Source organism: Cylas formicarius, unplaced genomic scaffold, assembly GCF_029955315.1.
Source record: "Cylas formicarius isolate icCylForm1 unplaced genomic scaffold, icCylForm1.1 PGA_scaffold_272__1_contigs__length_124999, whole genome shotgun sequence".
NCBI classification, from domain to species: domain Eukaryota; kingdom Metazoa; phylum Arthropoda; class Insecta; order Coleoptera; family Brentidae; genus Cylas; species Cylas formicarius.
This window is the reverse complement of record NW_026844304.1, coordinates 23,854-44,095: the sequence shown is the minus strand read 5'-3', so window position 1 is coordinate 44,095 and position 20,242 is coordinate 23,854. Positions and strand designations below refer to the sequence as shown.

At 37.3% G+C, this 20,242-nt stretch overlaps 1 protein-coding gene across 1 annotated transcript in view; it reads right to left on the bottom strand.

Annotated features, from left to right (window-relative positions):
• The window catches only part of LOC132697642 (MOXD1 homolog 2-like), a gene marked incomplete at its 5' end in the record, with an annotated part of 49,392 nt that extends 31,405 nt beyond the window's left edge, over nt 1–17,987 (bottom strand). Inside the window, one exon of the mRNA XM_060663184.1 lies at nt 17,786–17,987. Coding sequence (XP_060519167.1) covers nt 17,786–17,987 — 202 coding nt within the window. The remainder of the gene's footprint in view (nt 1–17,785) is intronic.
• Nucleotides 17,988–20,242: the final 2,255 nt, after the last annotated feature.

Here is a 20,242-nt window from a genome sequence, read left to right as displayed (position 1 = left end):
AAAGCTCAAAGAAAACGATTCCTTTGACATCCCACCAAACGGAGAGCATCACCTTTTTTTGGTGAATGTTGGCTTTTGACACGCTTTGAGCCGGTTCATCTTTTCTGCTCCATGACCTCTTGCGTTTAACATTGTTGTATACAACCCATTTTTCGTCCCCAGCAATAATCCGCTTCAAAAATGGATCATTTTCTTGACGTTTGAGGAGCGAATCACACACGTCAACGCGACGACACAAATTTCGCTCGGTAAGGACATGGGTCACCCACACATCGAGCTTCGAGGTTAAGCCCATGCCTTTCAAATGGCCATAAACAGTCGAATTCGACAACTAATGCCTTTATCGCATCTTTGTCAGCTTCGACCGGCCTTCCAGACCGTGGTGCATCTTCGACATCAAAATTGCCGGATCGAAATTTTGCAAACCAGTTCTGGCACTGGCGTACTGTTAACACGCCTTCTCCATACACATCCGTCAATTTTTTTCTCGCTTGGACAGCATTTTTACCTTCTCTGAAGTAAAAAAGTAAAATATGACGAAAATGCTGCTTATTGCTCTCCATATTTAAAAGGGCACCAACCAAAAACTACTGCGTAGAATTAATAGAACTTTTTCACACACAAGGCTTACAATATCAGCTCTCAAGACATATAATGGTTATGCGGCTTAAGTGTGAAGTTGGTTTCGAAAAAACGCAATTAAGTCCCCTGACGGGAAAAAACGAAATGACTTTCCGAACAACCTTATAATATTACAATTAGAAAAATTGGATTTTTACACATTTTTACAATGAAAGTGCGTCGAAACGAGCGTTTTTATCTCAAACTGAATTTTGTCTTTGCGGGATCGAAGATGTTGAGAGATTTTTGACTAGCGATAAATCTGGTCTCAACATTATATTTCTTAAAAACTTTTGATATGTGATCAGGGATGTTTTGAATGCCAGGAAGGACCACGTTGGTCTTGCCTTCGGGATGTTGTGGTGAAGTGTATTTTGTGATGTAGCGCTTAATATCTGTGATGTTAAAATTCTTTGTGAGAAATACAAATGTTAGGTGCTCATGAATGAAGGTTCGATACCTGTCTGTGTGGGTATGAAAAAATTCAAAATACCCTAAACGCACGGATCCTATCGTCAACTTAAAAAGATACTATGTCATCTATGAAAAAATCTATCACCCCTCAAAGACTGAACTCTAGAAAGGTCGTCATGACTAAGTAATAAATTGAAAAGGTTTGTATGTGAGCACAGCGTGGTCAATTTTTAAGGACCTATAGCGAAACTTACATATATTTAACTTTTAACTTACAAATGGTCCATAAAATGGGACCATTGCTGCCTATCCATCGATAATAAACAATATATGCTTCTTCTGTATACAACAACAGATTTAATACATCACATTTTGTCGTTTTCCATTTTGGACTTTGATTTTAAAATCATCCCAAGAATCATCTTCGGATATACTATATGTAAGTATTATTAATTTTGGTTTTCTGTATTCTTTCCGTGAAATAACTTTTAATTAGTCCTTTTAGAGTCCTGCAAGACATCCAACATCAGTTTATTATCAATTGTGTCAAAGGCTATGGAAAGATCGAGAAAAAAATGTTTGCTTTGTTACTTATAAGTGATACTGGTCCATAGTTTTTTTGGGAGGTTTTGTCGCCTTTACGATAGAGATTTTAAATTCTGCAGCAGTCCTTTTGCGAAAATTGCGGTTATTAACTAAAATAATGATTTACTAATTCCGTGAGCAATCGGTTTTAGTGTTTCGGTTCTGATGTTATCACAACCTGGTGATCATTTTAATTTAGGCGATCCTATAGTTGTGTTTCTTGTCTAATTGGAATTGTTTTGTTGTTTTCAGCTTAATCAATTTATACTTCTGTGTGTTCTGTGTTACGTGCTCTGCATATTGTCACTAATACGAAATAAACAATATTATATGGTTTTTTGGTAACGGGTGTAGAGTGAAGTCCGTTATGTTATAAAAGTGAATACTAAATATCATTTTGTACAAAACAACAAGTGTTGGAATATTTATATTATTACGTCATATCCGACAAGACCCCGTAACAAAGAGGCGCCGCCTTGTTTTTTTTGCCGATCGTAAAATGTATCGGCGTCTCAGGCAAAAAGGACAGGGTGGGCAAGCTGCGGTGAGGAGATAATTAGGGTATTATTATGCGATGTTTTTGGGGGTTTACGATGAGTTAGTGAAGACGTAGTTGTCGAACGGAGAGGATTAAACTCGATTCTGCTTCATTACGTGGTTTTATTTTTGATGATCCTTACAAAGCAGCGGTGGGATTTTACTAAAATCACTTACAATCGTTTTTTTTTTTCTCTTCTCGGACAAGTTAAAATTATTGTACGTCATGGGAAGATTTAAATCGAAAACAGTTACAAGTGAAAAGCGTAATAAACGGAAAGAACGTTCATCCTCGTCTTCGGGAAGTGATAGTGACAGTTCGAATTCGAGTTATAGCTCTTCCGATAATAGCTCGAGGAGAAAACGGACAATAAAACGTTTGAGAAAAGAATTAAATGATTTAAAAAGGCGTAAGCCGGTCTTTCGCGCGGGAGACGAACTTTTAGTGCCAAAATTTGACCCAAGTCGGGATGACGTGATGGTGGATAATTGGTTGAGTAAAGTGGATAGTTTGGCAGAACGTTATCAGTGGGACGATGATACTATTCTTCGAATAATTTCCGGACGATTACGAGGTAATGCTCGTCAATGGTACGACGAGAACGTGGAGTATGACTCAAGCTGGATTGAAATTAAAACATCAATGAGCCTCTATTTCCGTAAGTCTGTTCCATTTTCCAAGTTACTAAAGGACGCTGCTAATTACGAAACTAAGCCGGGACAAAACCTAGGAGATTATTGTTTTAAAAAAATGTCTAAATTAAGGGCACTTAACATAAATATACCTGACGTTTATTTGATTGACGCAGTAATCGGCGGTATTAAAGACGATAATATATCGCGAACTGTTAGAGCCGCACAGCATGAGAATGCCAATGCACTTTATGCGTATCTAAACACCGTGGGTAACATGCCTACGGAAATTTGTAGTTTTCGTCAGAATAATACTAAATTCAAACGTCTGCCTTGGACTGGCTTCAATCGAGGAAATTCGAATAATAAAGAATTTTCTAGAAAATCTGAGTCCCGCCCAACGTGTTACAATTGTGGTATTCCGGGTCACATTTCAGTTAACTGCAAAAAACCACGTCTTGAATGTAATAATTGCAAAAAACTAGGTCACACTAAAGAAAAGTGTCCCTTTTTACAAAAGGAAATACAGCACGTTAATCTGTTAGCAAAGGAAAAGTTTCCTAATATATTCTTACAGCCCGCCCGAATTTTTGGCAAAAAAATAAAATGTTTAATAGATTCGGGCAGTTCAAATACGCTAATAAAGGAGTCCCTCGTTAAGAGATTTGGATTGCAACGTATTGATTCGGAGAGTATGACTTTGTGTAGTTTTATGGGCACTTCTTTAGATAGTAGGTCCCTTTGTAAAATAACCGCTACTATACAAGGGGTTTCGGCACAAGTAAGTGCCATAATTCTTCCGGACAAATACCTTAAATATGATTTATTAGTTGGTCGGGATTTTATTAACCAAGAACATGTAATCATGATTAAACGTGACGATCGATTAGTTTTATACAGCTTATTCCCCATTACAAGTGTGTCTGTGAGTTTGGTTGAGGTTTATGACACTATGGATTTAAATAGTGTAAATTTGGGCCCTATTTCAGAGGCTGATAAAGTAAAATGTATTTCCTTATTGCATAGTTTTTCGGATTGCATTTCATCTTCCATGGAAAATTTAGGAAATACGAATACGGTAGAGATGGAGATAAAATGTATAGTCGACACACCGGTTGTACGTTATCCTTATCGTATGCCTGAGGTTGAAAGGGGTATTCTCCGAAATATGATTCAAGAACTTTTGGATAATGAAGTCATCCGCGAATCCAATTCTCCGTACTCCAGCCCGATTACACTTGTTAAAAAAAAAGGATGGAGGCTATAGAATGTGCGTTGATTTTAGACATCTCAATGCAGTAACCATTAAAAACCGTGGTGTATTGCCACATATCGAAGACCAAATCGACAAATTAGGAGGATTTAAGTATTTCACCAGTTTAGATTTAGCATCCGGTTTTTATCAAGTTCGCATGGCTGCTAATTCCATTGAAAAGACTGCATTTGTAACACCCGATGGCCATTACGAATTTTTAAGGATGCCCTTTGGGTTAGCAAATGCGCCTTCAGTTTTTCAATCATTAATAAACAAGGTTCTGGGACCGTTAAAAGATGAATTTGCCTTCCCCTATATAGATGACATTATAATTCCTTCATTGACGGTTGCGGAGGGACTAGAACGCTTAAAAAAGGTGTTAATCCAACTTCGTGCACATAACCTTACTTTAAAAATCAGTAAGTGCGTATTTCTTGCAACTACTATAGAATATCTTGGGAGAGAAATCAGTGCAGAAGGAGTGAGGCCAGGTAAGAAGAAAATTCAAGCGGTATTGGATATGAATTATCCTTCCAACGTTAAGCAAGTGCGTCAATTTCTTGGATTAGCAAGTTATTTTCGAAAATTTGTCAAGAACTTCTCCATGATTGTCGAGCCTCTAACAAAATTAACTCGCAAAAGTGCGAATTGGATATGGAGCGCACCACAAAAAGAAGCATTTCACCAAATTCAACAAAAGCTTATATCTTGTCCAATTCTTGCAATATATAACCCTAAATTAGAAACCGAACTTCACACAGACGCATGTTCCATCGGTGTCGGGGCAATATTGCTTCAATATGATGCTGAGGGTAATACACATGTTGTCTCTTATTTTAGCAAAAAAAACAACAAGCGACCAAAGGCAGTACCACTCATACGAACTCGAGACTATGGCTGTAGTTTATGCCTTAAAATATTTTCGGGTTTATTTATTGGGGATAAACTTTAAAGTGGTTACGGATTGTAATGCCTTGCGAACGACCTTATCAAAGAAGGATTTGATCCCGCGCATTGGAAGATGGTGGCTGGAAATTCAAGAATATACCTTCGAAATTGAGTACAGGGCCGGCAAAAAGATGACGCATGTTGACGCTCTTAGCAGAAACCCTATATCGAACAATAATTTTAAAGTTGAAGTTTTTCATATAGACTTGACAGAAGCTGACTGGATTACCGCCGCACAAATGCAAGATGAACAGATTTGTAGAATCCGAAACATTTTAGCCGATAAAATAAAAAATAGCGATACAAAGTTTTACTTTGAGCAGTATGAGTTAAGGAATAACAAATTATACAAAAAATTAGGAAATGGAACCAAAGCATGGGTTGTTCCACGAGCAGCACGTATGCAAATTTGTCGTTTGTGTCACGATGATTCTGGGCATCTTGGTGTAGAAAAAGTGTTACAAAGAATTTGTGAAAACTATTGGTTCGCAAAAATGAGGAAATTCGTAACGAAATATGTTAACGCATGTCTAAGTTGTATGTATTACAAACAGTCGTTTTCTAAACGAGAATGTAAATTGAACCCTATTGAGAAACATCCGATTCCTTTTCATACATTACATGTAGATCATGTTGGGCCGTTTATGACAAGCAAAAAGAAGAATAAGTATATTTTTGTAATTGTTGACGCATTTACTAAATTCACTGTAATCGAACCAGTACATAATCAAAAAAGTAAATACGTTATTAGGGTTTTAACCGACCTAATATATCTATTTGGAGTACCTAGCAGAATTATAAGCGATAGAGGGACAGCTTTTACATCTCGAACTTTTAGAACATTTTGTAATACTTATGGGATTAAGCACGTTTTAAATGCCGTTGCCTCGCCCAGAAGTAATGGCCAATGTGAGCGATATAACAAAACCATTGTGAGTGCGCTATCAACAACAGCTGCAGGCAAGGATGAAAGAGATTGGGACAAATATATAAAACAAGTGCAAAGCGCACTTAATACAAGTTTTAATAAGGGTATTAATTCGACCCCCATGAAGGCGCTTATTGGCTATAATTCAAAACATGCGGCAGAGGCAATAATTCTGAATGAAATCCAAGACGAAATCGATAGGCTAGACCTGGAAGAGCTTAGGTGTAAAATTTCGGATCACATATCGAGGGACCAGAAAAAACAAAAAGAACGCTATGATAAAACACGACGAGATGCCAAAAGGTACAACGACGGTGACCTAGTTAGAGTATTAATAACGAGTATACCTACTACGGGTGCCAGTCATAAGCTTCATCCGAAATACAAAGGCCCTTTTCGCATCACAAAAGTACTATTTAATGACAGATACGAAGTTGAAGACTTACGAGAGGGGTTCAAACGTAGACGAACTGTTGTAGCCGCAGACCATGTTAAAAAGTGGATTAGTATACAAAACGAAGAGGATTAATGGCAAACGTGCCTATGAGCGAACGTCGCTCGTGTTTTGTATTTTGGCAAACGTGCCTATGAGCGAACGTCGCTCGTGTTTTGTATTTTGGCAAACGTGCCTATGAGCGAACGTCGCTCGTGTTTTGTATTTTGGCAAACGTGCCTATGAGCGAACGTCGCTCGTGTTTTGTATTTTGGCAAACGTGCCTATGAGCGAACGTCGCTCGTGTTTTGTATTTTGGCAAACGTGCCTATGAGCGAACGTCGCTCGTGTTTTGTATTTTGGCAAACGTGCCTATGAGCGAACGTCGCTCGTGTTTTGTATTTTGGCAAACGTGCCTATGAGCGAACGTCGCTCGTGTTTTGTATTTTGGCAAACGTGCCTATGAGCGAACGTCGCTCGTGTTTTGTATTTTGGCAAACGTGCCTATGAGCGAACGTCGCTCGTGTTTTGTATTTTGGCAAACGTGCCTATGAGCGAACGTCGCTCGTGTTTTGTATTTTGGCAAACGTGCCTATGAGCGAACGTCGCTCGTGTTTTGTATTTTGGCAAACGTGCCTATGAGCGAACGTCGCTCGTGTTTTGTATTTTGGCAAACGTGCCTATGAGCGAACGTCGCTCGTGTTTTGTATTTTGGCAAACGTGCCTATGAGCGAACGTCGCTCGTGTTTTGTATTTTGGCAAACGTGCCTATGAGCGAACGTCGCTCGTGCTTTGTATTTTGGCAAACGTGCCTATGAGCGAACGTCGCTCGTGTTTTGTATTTTGGCAAACGTGCCTATGAGCGAACGTCGCTCGTGTTTTGTAGTTTGGCAAACGTTGCCTATAAGCAAATGTTGCTTATTTTATTGTTTATAAAGGAATATCGCTTATGTTTAAGATACCCTACTAATTGATTATGTTTTTTTTATTACGTAAGACTAGGAACCAAGCTAGAATAGTCAAATTATTGTAGTTTTGAAAGATTTAAGTTACGTTTAAATTTCACCATTAGGTCTGAGGACAGACCAATAGTCAGGATGGCCGAGTGTTGGAATATTTATATTATTACGTCATATCCGACAAGACCCCGTAACAAAGAGGCGCCGCCTTGTTTTTTTTGCCGATCGTAAAATGTATCGGCGTCTCAGGCAAAAAGGACAGGGTGGGCAAGCTGCGGTGAGGAGATAATTAGGGTATTATTATGCGATGTTTTTGGGGGTTTACGATGAGTTAGTGAAGACGTAGTTGTCGAACGGAGAGGATTAAACTCGATTCTGCTTCATTACGTGGTTTTATTTTTGATGATCCTTACACAAGTGAACAAGAACAAGTAAACAATATCTAAAAAAAATAAAGTAGGATTAGATGTCTGCAATTTGTATTTCAGATTTTGGGTAATAATGATAACCGAGTGTTCACAGAAAACGGGTTTACTATATCCGAACTCCGCCGAGTTTGTCGTTGCATAACATTTTGGTGTTTTCCGTTTCGATTAATACAATTGATGACCTTTGCACAATCAGGATAAAGACGGATTTAACTATATCGATCCCCGCGCGTGCACACAGCTCGAAATAATTTTCCCGATCGGTATACCGACAAACAAAAGCGCTCGGAAACAATAGAAGCTCGGGTTTACGCGCACAGTTTACATTATTCAGCTTTTTCTCTCTCTTTGTCCGGAGTCTCGAGCGCTTATAAATAACGTAACGCTTATGTAAAGCGAGATCTGTGTCCGTCTCTTTCTCTTTTAGTGGAAAACAGTCAAAAAGGAGATCGTAATCTGATTTGAGAAGGCCGGCCCATTGTCTCTTTGATTTAAAACAGTTTACATGCGATCGGAATATAAATAGTGAGAACTCTGACAGCGGTCCATCGCCCGGATCAATCTGAGCGACGCTCCGGCTGACTATTCAAATTGATTTATAAACAAGCCGGATAAATGGACTGCGAAAAGTCGTTCCGACCGGGAATGCCCGTCATTTTGGGGTTTCAAGGACAATGGACAGACAGTGTCCAATTTGCGACGTTTTTCTCTTGCCACAAGTCTAGTTTTATCTACTTCAATGAAACGGTTGTTTGGCTAGTTTTTCTGTGGTAGAAGAAACCATCGACTACATGCAAGAATTTTAGTTTGGTCAAATAAGATTCGATGACGGTCTCATTCTGCTTTTAGCCTAGTTGACATTTTCCATTCTGTTTCTTCAATGACTGTAAATCTTGGTGATGTTTTGAATGTAAGGAAGGGCAACAGTGGCAACGGTGGAGTTGCTTTCGTACTCATTGTATTTGGAAGGGTATTTTGTGGTGGAACGCTTAATATCTGTAATGTGAAGGGAGGAGCAGATGGAAAGTGTCTTAGTTCTGAGTGAGTTTAGAGAGTTGATAACCGATGATTGTCATGCAGTAAGGTGTAATTTCAGAATGACCTAACGTTAGGTCTGGTTTTCTATTAATAAGGATATCTAAGAATGGGAGATTCTTATTAGTTTCCAATGCAAACTATTCATTGAAGTTTTTAACAAAAATGTCAGCAAATTAGCTTCTCTATAGCTTCCAAGCTTATTAAAATATGTTTTCTTTTACCACTTTTTGAGTTAATTCTTGAAGATTAAATGCGCTTAAATTTTAGGGTATGTTTTCCTGCGGAGAAAAAGTGCCGAGAGTCGCGACGCGGAGACACGAAAGTCGAGTTATTTTTTTCTTTTTGGGTGCGCTCGAAGAAACAAACCTGTCACCTCAAAGTTCTCGATAAAGTGGAGCCAAGTAATTTGATTAATATCGTCGAAACTTTTAATGCGAAATTTGCAATTTTAAACTTGGCTCTTTCGCGAGTTCGGAAGTTAAAAATGGAACGGCTCTAAACCGTCGTCTCTTGCGTGCCAACAGTCGCTTAACTCGACGCAGACCGTCGTCGTTGCATAATTAAAGGGACGAGTTTGCGTTGAGCCTATCGGTTATTTATAATTGCGCTTTCAAAAATTTGTCTACGCTTTTGCTTTTTTTTGACGTAACACCAATTTTTTTAAAGCATATTTTCGATTTTTTTTTTAAACTTATCTGCTTTACCTTTTCATTCTAAAAATGCTTTTTTCTGATACTTTCGGCTACATCTGGGAGGTTCCGCTTTTAAAAAAAGCTTTCTAAGACAATTTAAGATGTCCTCTCCAAATTTTAAATTACAACACAAATTTTTACATAATATTTTAAAAAATTAATCGTGTTTACCAATTAATTTCAGAAGCGGGTTACCTTCGACAGCAGCTAGAAAGTTCTGCTTTTAAAAGGAGGTTTCTAAAGCTTTTCGAAGTGTTTGCTCACGTGGGTACGGACTTACACCGTCGACTGTATCCACGATTCGGGAGTGCAAAGAAAAAATCATTCAGGCTGAAGCGGCAGGCAGTTCCAGTAAAAAACTAAGAAAGCCAAAATTTGAAGATTTGGATAGGGCAATGTTGCAGTGGTTCCAACAGAAACGTCTTAAAAATGTACAGAAAAGTTTGCCGAACAGCTTGCCATTATCAATTTCAAGGCTTCGGAAGGATGGTTGGGGAAGTTCAAACAGAGACATGGTATAAATTATAGACAGATAAGGGGAGAAGCCCGTGACGTCGACAGAAACGTCATTGGCTGGAGAAGACGTGGCCAAAACTAGCAGAAAAGTACCCTGTTGACGACATTTTTAATACTGACGAAACTAGTATTTTTTACAAAATAACGCCAGATAAAACTCTTAAATTTCAAAGCAAAAAATTGTGTGGGTGAAAAACTTTCTAAAGAATTTATAACAGTGTTAGCTGCCAATATGAGTGGGAGAGAAAAAAATAGAGCTAGTCGTGATTGGAAAATCAACTAACCCACGATGTTTTAAAAACATCAAGCATTTGCCGGTCACTTAGAAGTCAAACAAAATGGGATGCACAATTAAAGGGGAGGAAAATATTACTTCTCTTAGATAACTGCCCTGCACATCCCCACATTCCAAATCTACGGAATATTGAATTGAATTGAATTGAAAACTACAAGTGTATCACCACAGCCTACTAGAACTAGAGCATAATAAAAAGTATTAAAGCTTGGAAAGAGGTGACAGCAGAAACAATTCAACAGATTGCGAACAGGACTTGGAAGATGATCGTCAGCCACTAAAAGAGTGGATAAACCAGTTTCAAACAACAATTAAGTTTACAAGTGAGAAATTGCAAGATTTTATGGTGATAGACCAGGATTTGCCAAAAACAGCAGACTTGACGGAGGAAGCCATACTACAACAAGCAAGAAAGGGTGAGGAAGAGCACCAAGAGGAAGAAGAAGATGAAGAAGTTGACCTGGGATCACCACCGACCATTCAACAAGCCTTTCAATTAATTAGACAGTAAAAAAAAGTATGCTTCGAAACAGATCTGTATCCGGTAACGGGACGACTTCATCTCGAGCTCACGTAGTTCGGTCCTTTTAAATTCCAGCAGACGGTCATATTTTAATACCCGGTGCAGTTCGTTCTATCACGTTTTACTACCGCCTTAATAAACTTTACGACGCCTAGTTTCCCGAAGAAATAACGGCTAGCCGTAATTATTGACGAGACTGTGGGAAAGTGTATGTACACACATACGATTTAATTCGTTTCAGATCGGGAATCGGGCGATATTTTCTTTTCGATGCCATCTTTCATTGAATATTAATATACTTTACCGGAAGAGATTAAAAAACAAATGAAAAAGAAACGTGAAAAAGAATAGAACAGAAAAAAATGATGACAGTAGGCAGTCTTCAGAGCAGATTCCAAGTGGACATATAAATAAAAACACAATACACTACAAGAATCTGGAAGTGAATTTAGAAAAAATACAAGCATACAGGATGACATATTAACGCTTAAACAAATAGCTGATATATTTGGGATAACCAAGAAACAAGCGATGGAAGAATCGAAAATGTCGGATGTCGAAATAATACAAATGCCGGTCCCCAAAACAGCGGAAAACTTATTGCTGAAACAAAACTAGAAATCCATCAATTTGGAGCGATTGGCGAAAACAACGTGACCAACCAACAACGAGAACACTTGCTTACCGACAATAGAAGGCAAAAAATTCGTAATAGCAGAACAAAAAGTGGAACTTTTGTAATGCTGAAGAGTCCCTTAACAAAGTAATAAAATAATTCTGTAAGGAGAGACAAATTACCACTGCCAAAAGATTTTTTAATTTTGATCCGGACTGATAGACACTTCGAAGACCTGCGGCCCTGAAGACTCTATCAAGTCCACTTGTATATTGGGGAGAGAAGGGAATTGAGACTACTTTTTAAGCTTGAAAAGTCGTTGATTTTTGAAGTTTGTTCTTAAATCTAAATTTCCTAATTAACTTATCGATAAAACTATCTTCATAGCCATTGATTCTAGCTACCTTTTTTATAAGGCTTCTTTCCACCTCAAACCTTTCTTGATTTAAAGGAAATGTGACAAGTCTATGGACTGGAAAATTAAAACTTGCCATTTTATGTCGAAAAGCATGGTTAGAATGGTTAGAGTCATTACTACAAGCAACAGGTGAAACATGCATCGATATATTGCATCATCCGAATTTGGCATACTCTGCAGCGGTCATATGAGTGAACTAGGTGTTCAGTAATGACCATCCATAGAAAAAAACCTCTTTCACATGTCAGGTGATGTTAACTAGCCTGAAACCTTAAATAGTATAAAAGTATAAAAAAGTATAAAATTGTACTACAGAATGAGTAAGAAAGATATATCAACAACAAAAATAAAACCATATTTTCGCATTTGGTATTGAATGATGAAACAACAAAGAAAGATTTAGAAAAACAGACAAAATGAGAAAAATGTAAATAAGAGAGGATCTGGATGTATAATACAGAACACCACAATTCAGCTGGTGGGGACGTGGAGACCAAGTCAAACATGGGACAGCAATGCTAAGCTTAGGCAAAAAATAGGAACTGGAGCAAGAAATAAAAAAGATTGAGGAAACTTTGTACGTGAATATTAAACATATGATATCCAACGTTTCATTTATTTCTACGTATATGAAAGGGAGCAAACAAACTGAACCGGTTCGAAATAGAAACTTCTCTTTCTATCTCTCTCTATCCCTCCCTCTATCTCTTTGATCCTACCTAATGGACGATTTTCATTCGTTTTTAACTTAATGGAGTGAAAATTTATTATTTATAAATTCGATTGCGGAAGTATTAATAGGATTTTTCCAATATTTATGATATATCGAAAAATATCCTCATTATATTTTACGCCTGACGTTTTTTAAGGTTGAATTAGTGAAATTGTTTTAATGTTCCGTGCCTAATGGATCGTTAATGTTTGTTTGGCATACGTTTCGTCGATTATTCTATATTCTGTAAACAGGTTTATTTATTTAAAAGCTGCTGTTTTCCAGAATGCATGTCAAGAATTTTTCGTTCCTAAAGTATCAAATATTATTAAGCTCTACGTGCTCTATTTACCCGAAAGCAATTTGGTAGTAGATAAAACATCTCTACATTTTCGAAGCTAATGTAAATACAATACAATACAAACAAATACAGAGGAATGAGAGAATAATATAGTAGTATTAAATTTATTAACTTTTTGGCTAAAAACAAAACCACAATCGGGCTATACCAGAAAGTGCTTACCAGAAGTGCTTCGAGGATTTGCAAAAACGTTGGCGCAAGTGTATTATGTCCGTAGGGGGAGGGAGGTGGTTACCTTGAAGGGGGCAAGATTAATTTTGAAAAATATATAAATACTTTTTGAAACAACTTAAATGTCACCTTACTTTTTGAACACACCTCGTATTTGTATCATGGCTTTTAAAATTCAGCCAATTTGGACTTTATCTATTATTTATTTACATGTCAAAATCGAAAACTTTCAACCCCATGTTTTCATTAACCAAATCGCGAATCAAAGCGAATGTCAAATGAAGCAATAATAAGACATGGCTTACACAGTGACTGCAGCTCACTAGATTTTTAACATCTTATAATTTTTTTGGATTCTATTTTTTTTTTTTGGAAATGTAGAAGGTGTGTTTTTATGGTACTTTTTAATATAACATTGTCTTTCTTTTTTTTATTATTTTAAACAACGGTGATTGCTCGTTAATTGGTCGAATAATTATTTCGCATTCACTGTATGTGAGCGCCGAACGATTTTTAAACTTGATAAAACTTAAAAAACATAACTTAAAACAAATAATATGCCCACAAGTGCGATGAAGCCGGAATTTTCAAAGTATTTCTCGGACATATGCATAAACACATTTTCAACGGCCTCCCTGGAAATCGCACAGTCATCGCCCGTTCCTCGCGATTTTTCAAAGTTGGCCAAGCAAAAAACGCCCGTCGTAGTCCGTTAAACCTGGGGGTTCGAATTGTACGTCTCTGTCCCCCGCATTTCTCCCCAAGAACGATATCCGCCCAGTCATCGTCTACAATTTGACGGTGAAAACGCTCGTCAAACAAATGTCGAAGTCGTCTCGGAGTTAATTTCGGAGCGGGCCTCAAAATCGACCCTTTTTCCATATTTTCGCTAATAGCCATCGCCTATTTCTCAAACTTATCTGACAGCGTTCAACTTGGCTCATTTATCTTGTGTCGGTAATCTCGTCGGACCCCGTTAATGATGAATTATGATGTCGGCCTTAAGTTATTAGGCAGAGAAAAAGTTTCCAAGGCCCGATATGTCGCGGATAAGTTTATTCAAATTGGCTACAACAGCAACGGGTTTTTCATAATTGCAGCAGCAATTTTATCTTTTTCGTTTTTAGAGATATCCAAATAACCAAATAACCAAAGAGTGCCCTGACATACAAATAATAATAATTATCATTTTATTCACGTATTGGTATACAATAAAAAGGACACGGTTCGGATGAACAAAATAAGATATTTTGTGTCTAAATTAACTTAAAATTTATAGAGATATCGTCGATTTTTCATATTAAGCCATCGGACTTGCTTAAGTTTACGACGAACTGGCCTGCCGCGTTTAATCCCAAAAATGAATCTTAGACAGTATTTCTGGATTTTTTGAATCCGTTCTGAGGCAGCCGCTGTCAGACATGGGCCATGGACGACACCACAGTGGTTAAAAGAAGATAAAACTATCAAATCGCACAGGACCTTTTTTAATGATTGATTTAAAATATAAACATAAAACATAAAAATACGTTTATGTTTGACATATTAGTAAACAACGTTGGTGGTTGAATGACTATCCAAGTCATTACTGTTAAAATGGTTTTTCGCAAATTTAACATCCATGATGTTCCAAGATATTTTCAAGGCTGGCGAAGAAATTTACAGAAAACGGTAAAAAATTATGTCGGAATCATAATGTTTTAAATGAAGAAAATACGGCAAACATATTAGGATTCTATGTAGCACATCGAGTGATACATAAATTCCCTCAGTTTTGAAAGAATATAAATGTAATGCATCTAAATTTCGTAAAACTCAAAAACTTGGTGCAGGACAATGTTTTATGGACTGATAAAACTTCGTTCACTACAACAAAGGGCTGTAATAGAGAAAATACGCGATATTGGTATATAAATAACCCCACACAAATACACAAAATAAAAACCCAGGGATACCAACCAATGGTGTGCTGGCAAAATGGGCTTATTTTGAGTCCGATACTTATAGATCAAAAGTTAACTGACGATCGTTATTTGCAACTCTTAGAGCACCAAATAAAACAATATATAGAAGATTTACCCCTAAATATATCAGCGCTGATTATATGGCTGCAAGGCAAGTTAATTTCTAAACATGGAATATCCCAGGGGTTGGATAGGGAACGGCGGAACTATGGATTGGTCAGCCAACGGCCATGTTCGTAAACAGTACTCATATACCAAAGTTTCCGAACCTTGTAAACTTGTTCTAAAAAATAACAAATACGTAAAAAAAATAATCCTGATGCCGTTCCCGCGGTAAAATGACACGTAAAAGTGGGATGAGAACGTTCGAAACTCCGAATATGCGGGTTTAATAACAGCGCACATTCCGTGCGACTGACTCGCAAAGGAACACGACAGAATTGTTTCGTTCTAACGGTAAAGACCGAGGCACGCTGGTAAAGTAGGCTGTGCGAAGATTCCTAATTGCGCACGGCCTTAATTTAGTTATTAAAAATCTAGTGAGCTGCTGTCGCTTTTTAATACAAAATACCCTTGTTTAAAATAAGCAAGAAAGAAAATATTGCAATATTAAAAATTACTATAAAAACAAACTTTGTACATTTTTTCAATTAGTAAAAAATTAACGAATGCAACGAAAATTATGCTTTATTTAGAAACTTTGGCTTCTGCAATTTTTTCATAATAATTATTATTGTGTTATTCAATTCAATTCAATATGACCAAGCCATCTTTTCAAAAATTTTAAATAACTTTTTGTTAAAAACGTCGTTATTTTGTGCTAATTAATATTTCCATTTTTTAATGTGAAATTGTCGTTTAAACGTGTTAAACAGAACTGTGTTATAAATAATTTCATAAATAAAAAAGAAAAACGTTTAAAGTCACACGAGAAAATATAAATCAAAATAAGATTTCTTAAATAAATGCCGTGTCAAATGTTGGTCTTTAAAAGCATACAGGGGGGTTGAAACCAAAACTTAATTTTCGAAAGATGTTGGCAATTCAATAACCGCTTAAAATATTAAAACCATTCACGGGAGAGGCGCATATGTATTTATTAATGGAAATATTTGATACGTCTCAAACTCAATCATTAAAAAAATAGCCCTTTACAACAAATATGGAAACGCTTCTTACATCACGTGGTCTAATCTCAACGTGAACCGCCGTGTACATCTCCTTCTCCGCGATGTAGCAATAAACTTTTCACTTAACTACACAAAACGAACTTTGAACCGATTTTCCTTTTTTTTAAACGAGGCGGAGACCAGGAATTTAATTACACGAGCCGGCCAGTGGTGCCCGCGTACCGTCGAAAATTGAACATCAAAAAACACAGGGCGTTTCATTTTTCCTACGCGTCCGATGATTTATCGTCTCGGACGGAATTTAGTACCTGTCACGGAGCATTTTTAATTACCGGCCAGGTCGGGGTAATTATTGTGATGCAAAAATATTTATGAACGGGCCGTAAATAAAAGAGATTTACTAGGTAATCGGCTGAACGCGTCCTATGTTTCGAAAGGCCGAGGACCACACTTCGGTGTAATTAAAAACGCGATATAGGCGTCTCGAGTTTTTCGGTTTCAACGTGGAGAGAGGTCGTTTATTTTCCATCGCAGTTCAAGATGGGAGATGGTTCGACGTCGTGCTTTCGAATAAAGGCAGTACGAAACAAACATAAGGTAGTTATGGCCTAAAAAAACCCCGTGTAATATTTATATTCGATGATGATCAAAGTTATTGATTTGCCTATCAAATTGAAAAATTATAAAAAAAAGTGCACTTTTTTAAATATACACATATTAAGCAAATTAATAATTTATCATTTCTAGCGTTTTGGAATTAACAGTTCAGATTGTTCATACATGTTCTCCGTTCAGTCAGTTTTCAAGTTTACTTTTTTTTAGGTAGGTGTTAGTGTTTAGATTTAAATAAAAAATGAAGTTGCTGCGCAAAAAGTCACGTTTTCTGCAAATCGACTTGAAAATGCAAAGGTTTTCAAATTAAATAATACGTGCTTTGTATAAGACTTATAAACACATTCTTTTAATCTTTTAAATATGATAAAAATGTCGTAATAATTGCTCCTCCCATCACAAACTTTAATTCGATTGTCTTAGTTGCGAAATTGTGATGACAAATTAATTTTTTTTTAAGCCCTACTACTTTAAGTAGAGTTTGACAAAACAAGAGGGGTTTCCTCAATTTCTGGCATAAAATATGCGTTTAACTCTATGATATCTTCAATACCCGTTAAAGCATTTTTTAAAAATATTAAGTAACAATGAAGATTTTACAGTTACTTAAGTCACTTAAAGTTTACAAATCCTTTAATTTAATTTAAATCTTTTTCGACCTCTACAAAGTTATCATGGCCCGACAAGCAAAAAACAAAAATCATTCGCTTTTTTTAACAATCAAAAATCATAAAATATTTGCGGATCGGACGGTGTCAAATTTAACATTTCAATGTTGATGCTACTTTTTCGAAGAACCGGCAACGTCGCAGTGATACTAGATCGATAGGGCATCGCCGCTTACGGAACTAACCCAATTTTCAGAACTATTCAATGTCTCACTCTTCTAAGTATCGCGAAACACCTTATATGTGACACTAAAACGTTCCCTACAAGCTCCGAGCTCCCCAAAAGTTTTAATGGCCCGAATAAAATCGATATAAGACCGCGACTTACCGTGATGGGAATATCGTGGTGGTCGCAGGTGTCCAGTTTTCTGCGGAAACGGAGCACCGTGTGTGTGCTGTTTTCGTAACCGAGCAAAAGCTGGTAATCCTGGCTGGGATCCACTTCCGGCTCGCGATCGGTCGCGCTGCCTGGCGAATGCTTCACGTGTCTGTCCTGAAACCAAACAAAAATAACCCTTATTAAATGCGGTCTGATTTATTAACGTTTTTAAAGGTTGACATTTGGCGTAAAGTTGAATATAAAACACGCAGAGAAATTCTTTCCTCATCCTCCCAAGATGAATTAATTATTATATTCCCGAGCCGTCCCTGTAAATTGCGATGACAAAAACATGGGAAAGGCTTCAAAAAAGGGCTATTGGTAAAGTTCTACGTGGTTAAATACAGAAGCGACGCTTCACAATTCCGAAAACAGTAGACATGACATAATTTCACGCTTTAAGACCGGCACCAGTTTTTACGAGTCGCCGGATGGGTCCGACGTTGTTTGCGGTCGTACAACATAATTTAAAAATACGATTGACGATTACCGTGACCGGCATTTCCCGTCGTCGTCGTCTGCCTTTCGGTTTCTATGTAGCGACGATGACAAAGTCTGCGAAACGGCCGGGGACGAATAACCGACACCTACGAGCGGATTTTATTGCCGGAATAAAGATGTTTACGCTGGACGTTTCGTATAGTTTTGTCCGCTTTCGTCTGAACAACGCAGATTTTTACGGTCGCCATATTTTATTCAATGACCCGGAAACAATACGCGATGTAAAACTTATGTCATCGAATCGCTTTTTGGGGACACATTTTAGACAACCTCCAGATAAGCGTTGCGGCCGAACTGTTCTGACAATATTGATTCAGTCACAAGTCGTAATCATGCGCTACTCGATCAGTTGGACAGGTGCGCCTTAACTTATCCCAAATAGGCAATGTTGGCAATATTAGGTATTCTTTAAACAGCAAAGACATGTTTTAAAGATATAATACCCCAGGTTTACGAATAAAACCTAGTGCTAACAATACAGGGTGTCCATTAATACGTGGAAATTTTGAAAAAAATCGACTCTATACACTTTAACAGATTGAATAAAACTTCCGAATACATATTTAAAGAAGCAGTTAGTAGTTAACTAGAAAAACTATAACTTATCTAAAATACAAATAAAATAAATACTAACAAAAAACTTGAAATCTACGAACTTTTCAAATTAGAATATGAAAAACAACAAAAACAAACAGAAATGTCAACGTTTACCTTAATGCGTTAAAAAGGAGATCGTGTGTCATAGCCAACTACATTTTAAGTATTTTAATATTTCTTTGTTGTTTTCATTTTACTAGCAACATTTTTAACTAAACTTTATGGACCGAATTAATAACCCATAAATTCAGAAGTTTTATTAAATTTGTTAAAGTGTAAAATTTCCACGTATTAGGAGACACACTGTGTTAGTCTGCAAAATGAGCTAAAACAGCCTCTTTTAACTCAACTTCGTCCACGCAAGTCCTTTTTCTAATAACAGTCGCTGGGGGCCATATCTGGACTATAGGGAAGATGATCTATCTGTTGAAACCCCCGCTCTAAAATGGCAGCTTCACGCACGCACGCCTGTTGCAGTCTCGCAATGGTATTATTTTCTTTAAAATCTATCAAAAGATTTCCTTCACAATCCCAAAAGATCGTGGCCATCACCTTTTTTGTTGACTGGCAGACTCTGAATTTTCTTGGAGGGGCTTCACCCTTACGACGCCACTCAATTGATTCTTTTTTCGAGAGAGGGTCATAATAGAGAACCAACTCCCGTCACAACACCTTCTATCACAGGCTTCGGTTCCGACCCACAGAATTCCAAAAAAGACCGCGCACACTCGACACGGCGTTGTTTTTGAATAGCCGAAAGGTTTTTAGGAACCCAACTTGCACTAATGTTATGCCTACTTAAATGATCATTCGACGAACACTTCTATCAGAAACCTTAGTAATTTCTGAGATTTGCTTGACCTTTAAGCGTAGATCACTCAATACCACCTCTTCCACAATCGCAACTTTATGACTGTTCTATAGTCAATTTGCGTTATTTGCGACATTTTTTCGGACACGTCTTGTTTAAAATGCTGTCAATAAAAAACTATTCCCCAGTATTATGAGATCTAATAATTTATCTTTATATAGAATTTTTAATATCACCTTCTGGTGAAACAAAATAGTCGTTAAACTCCTACCAAATTGTGGGCAATTGTGTGCTAGAGCTATTTGTCGCAATAAATTTTAAAACAATATAAAAAACCGCCGCAATTTTCTTGCCGACGCAAGCGAGGCTTTAGGCGACGAATCTGCTTCTAAAACTTCTAATGTTGTCGGACGCGTCGCGAGCCAGCGAGCCGCTTTAGAAACCCTTCGAGGAAAACGAAGAAACGTGAAGAAAGCGACGAACCGGCGATAATGGCG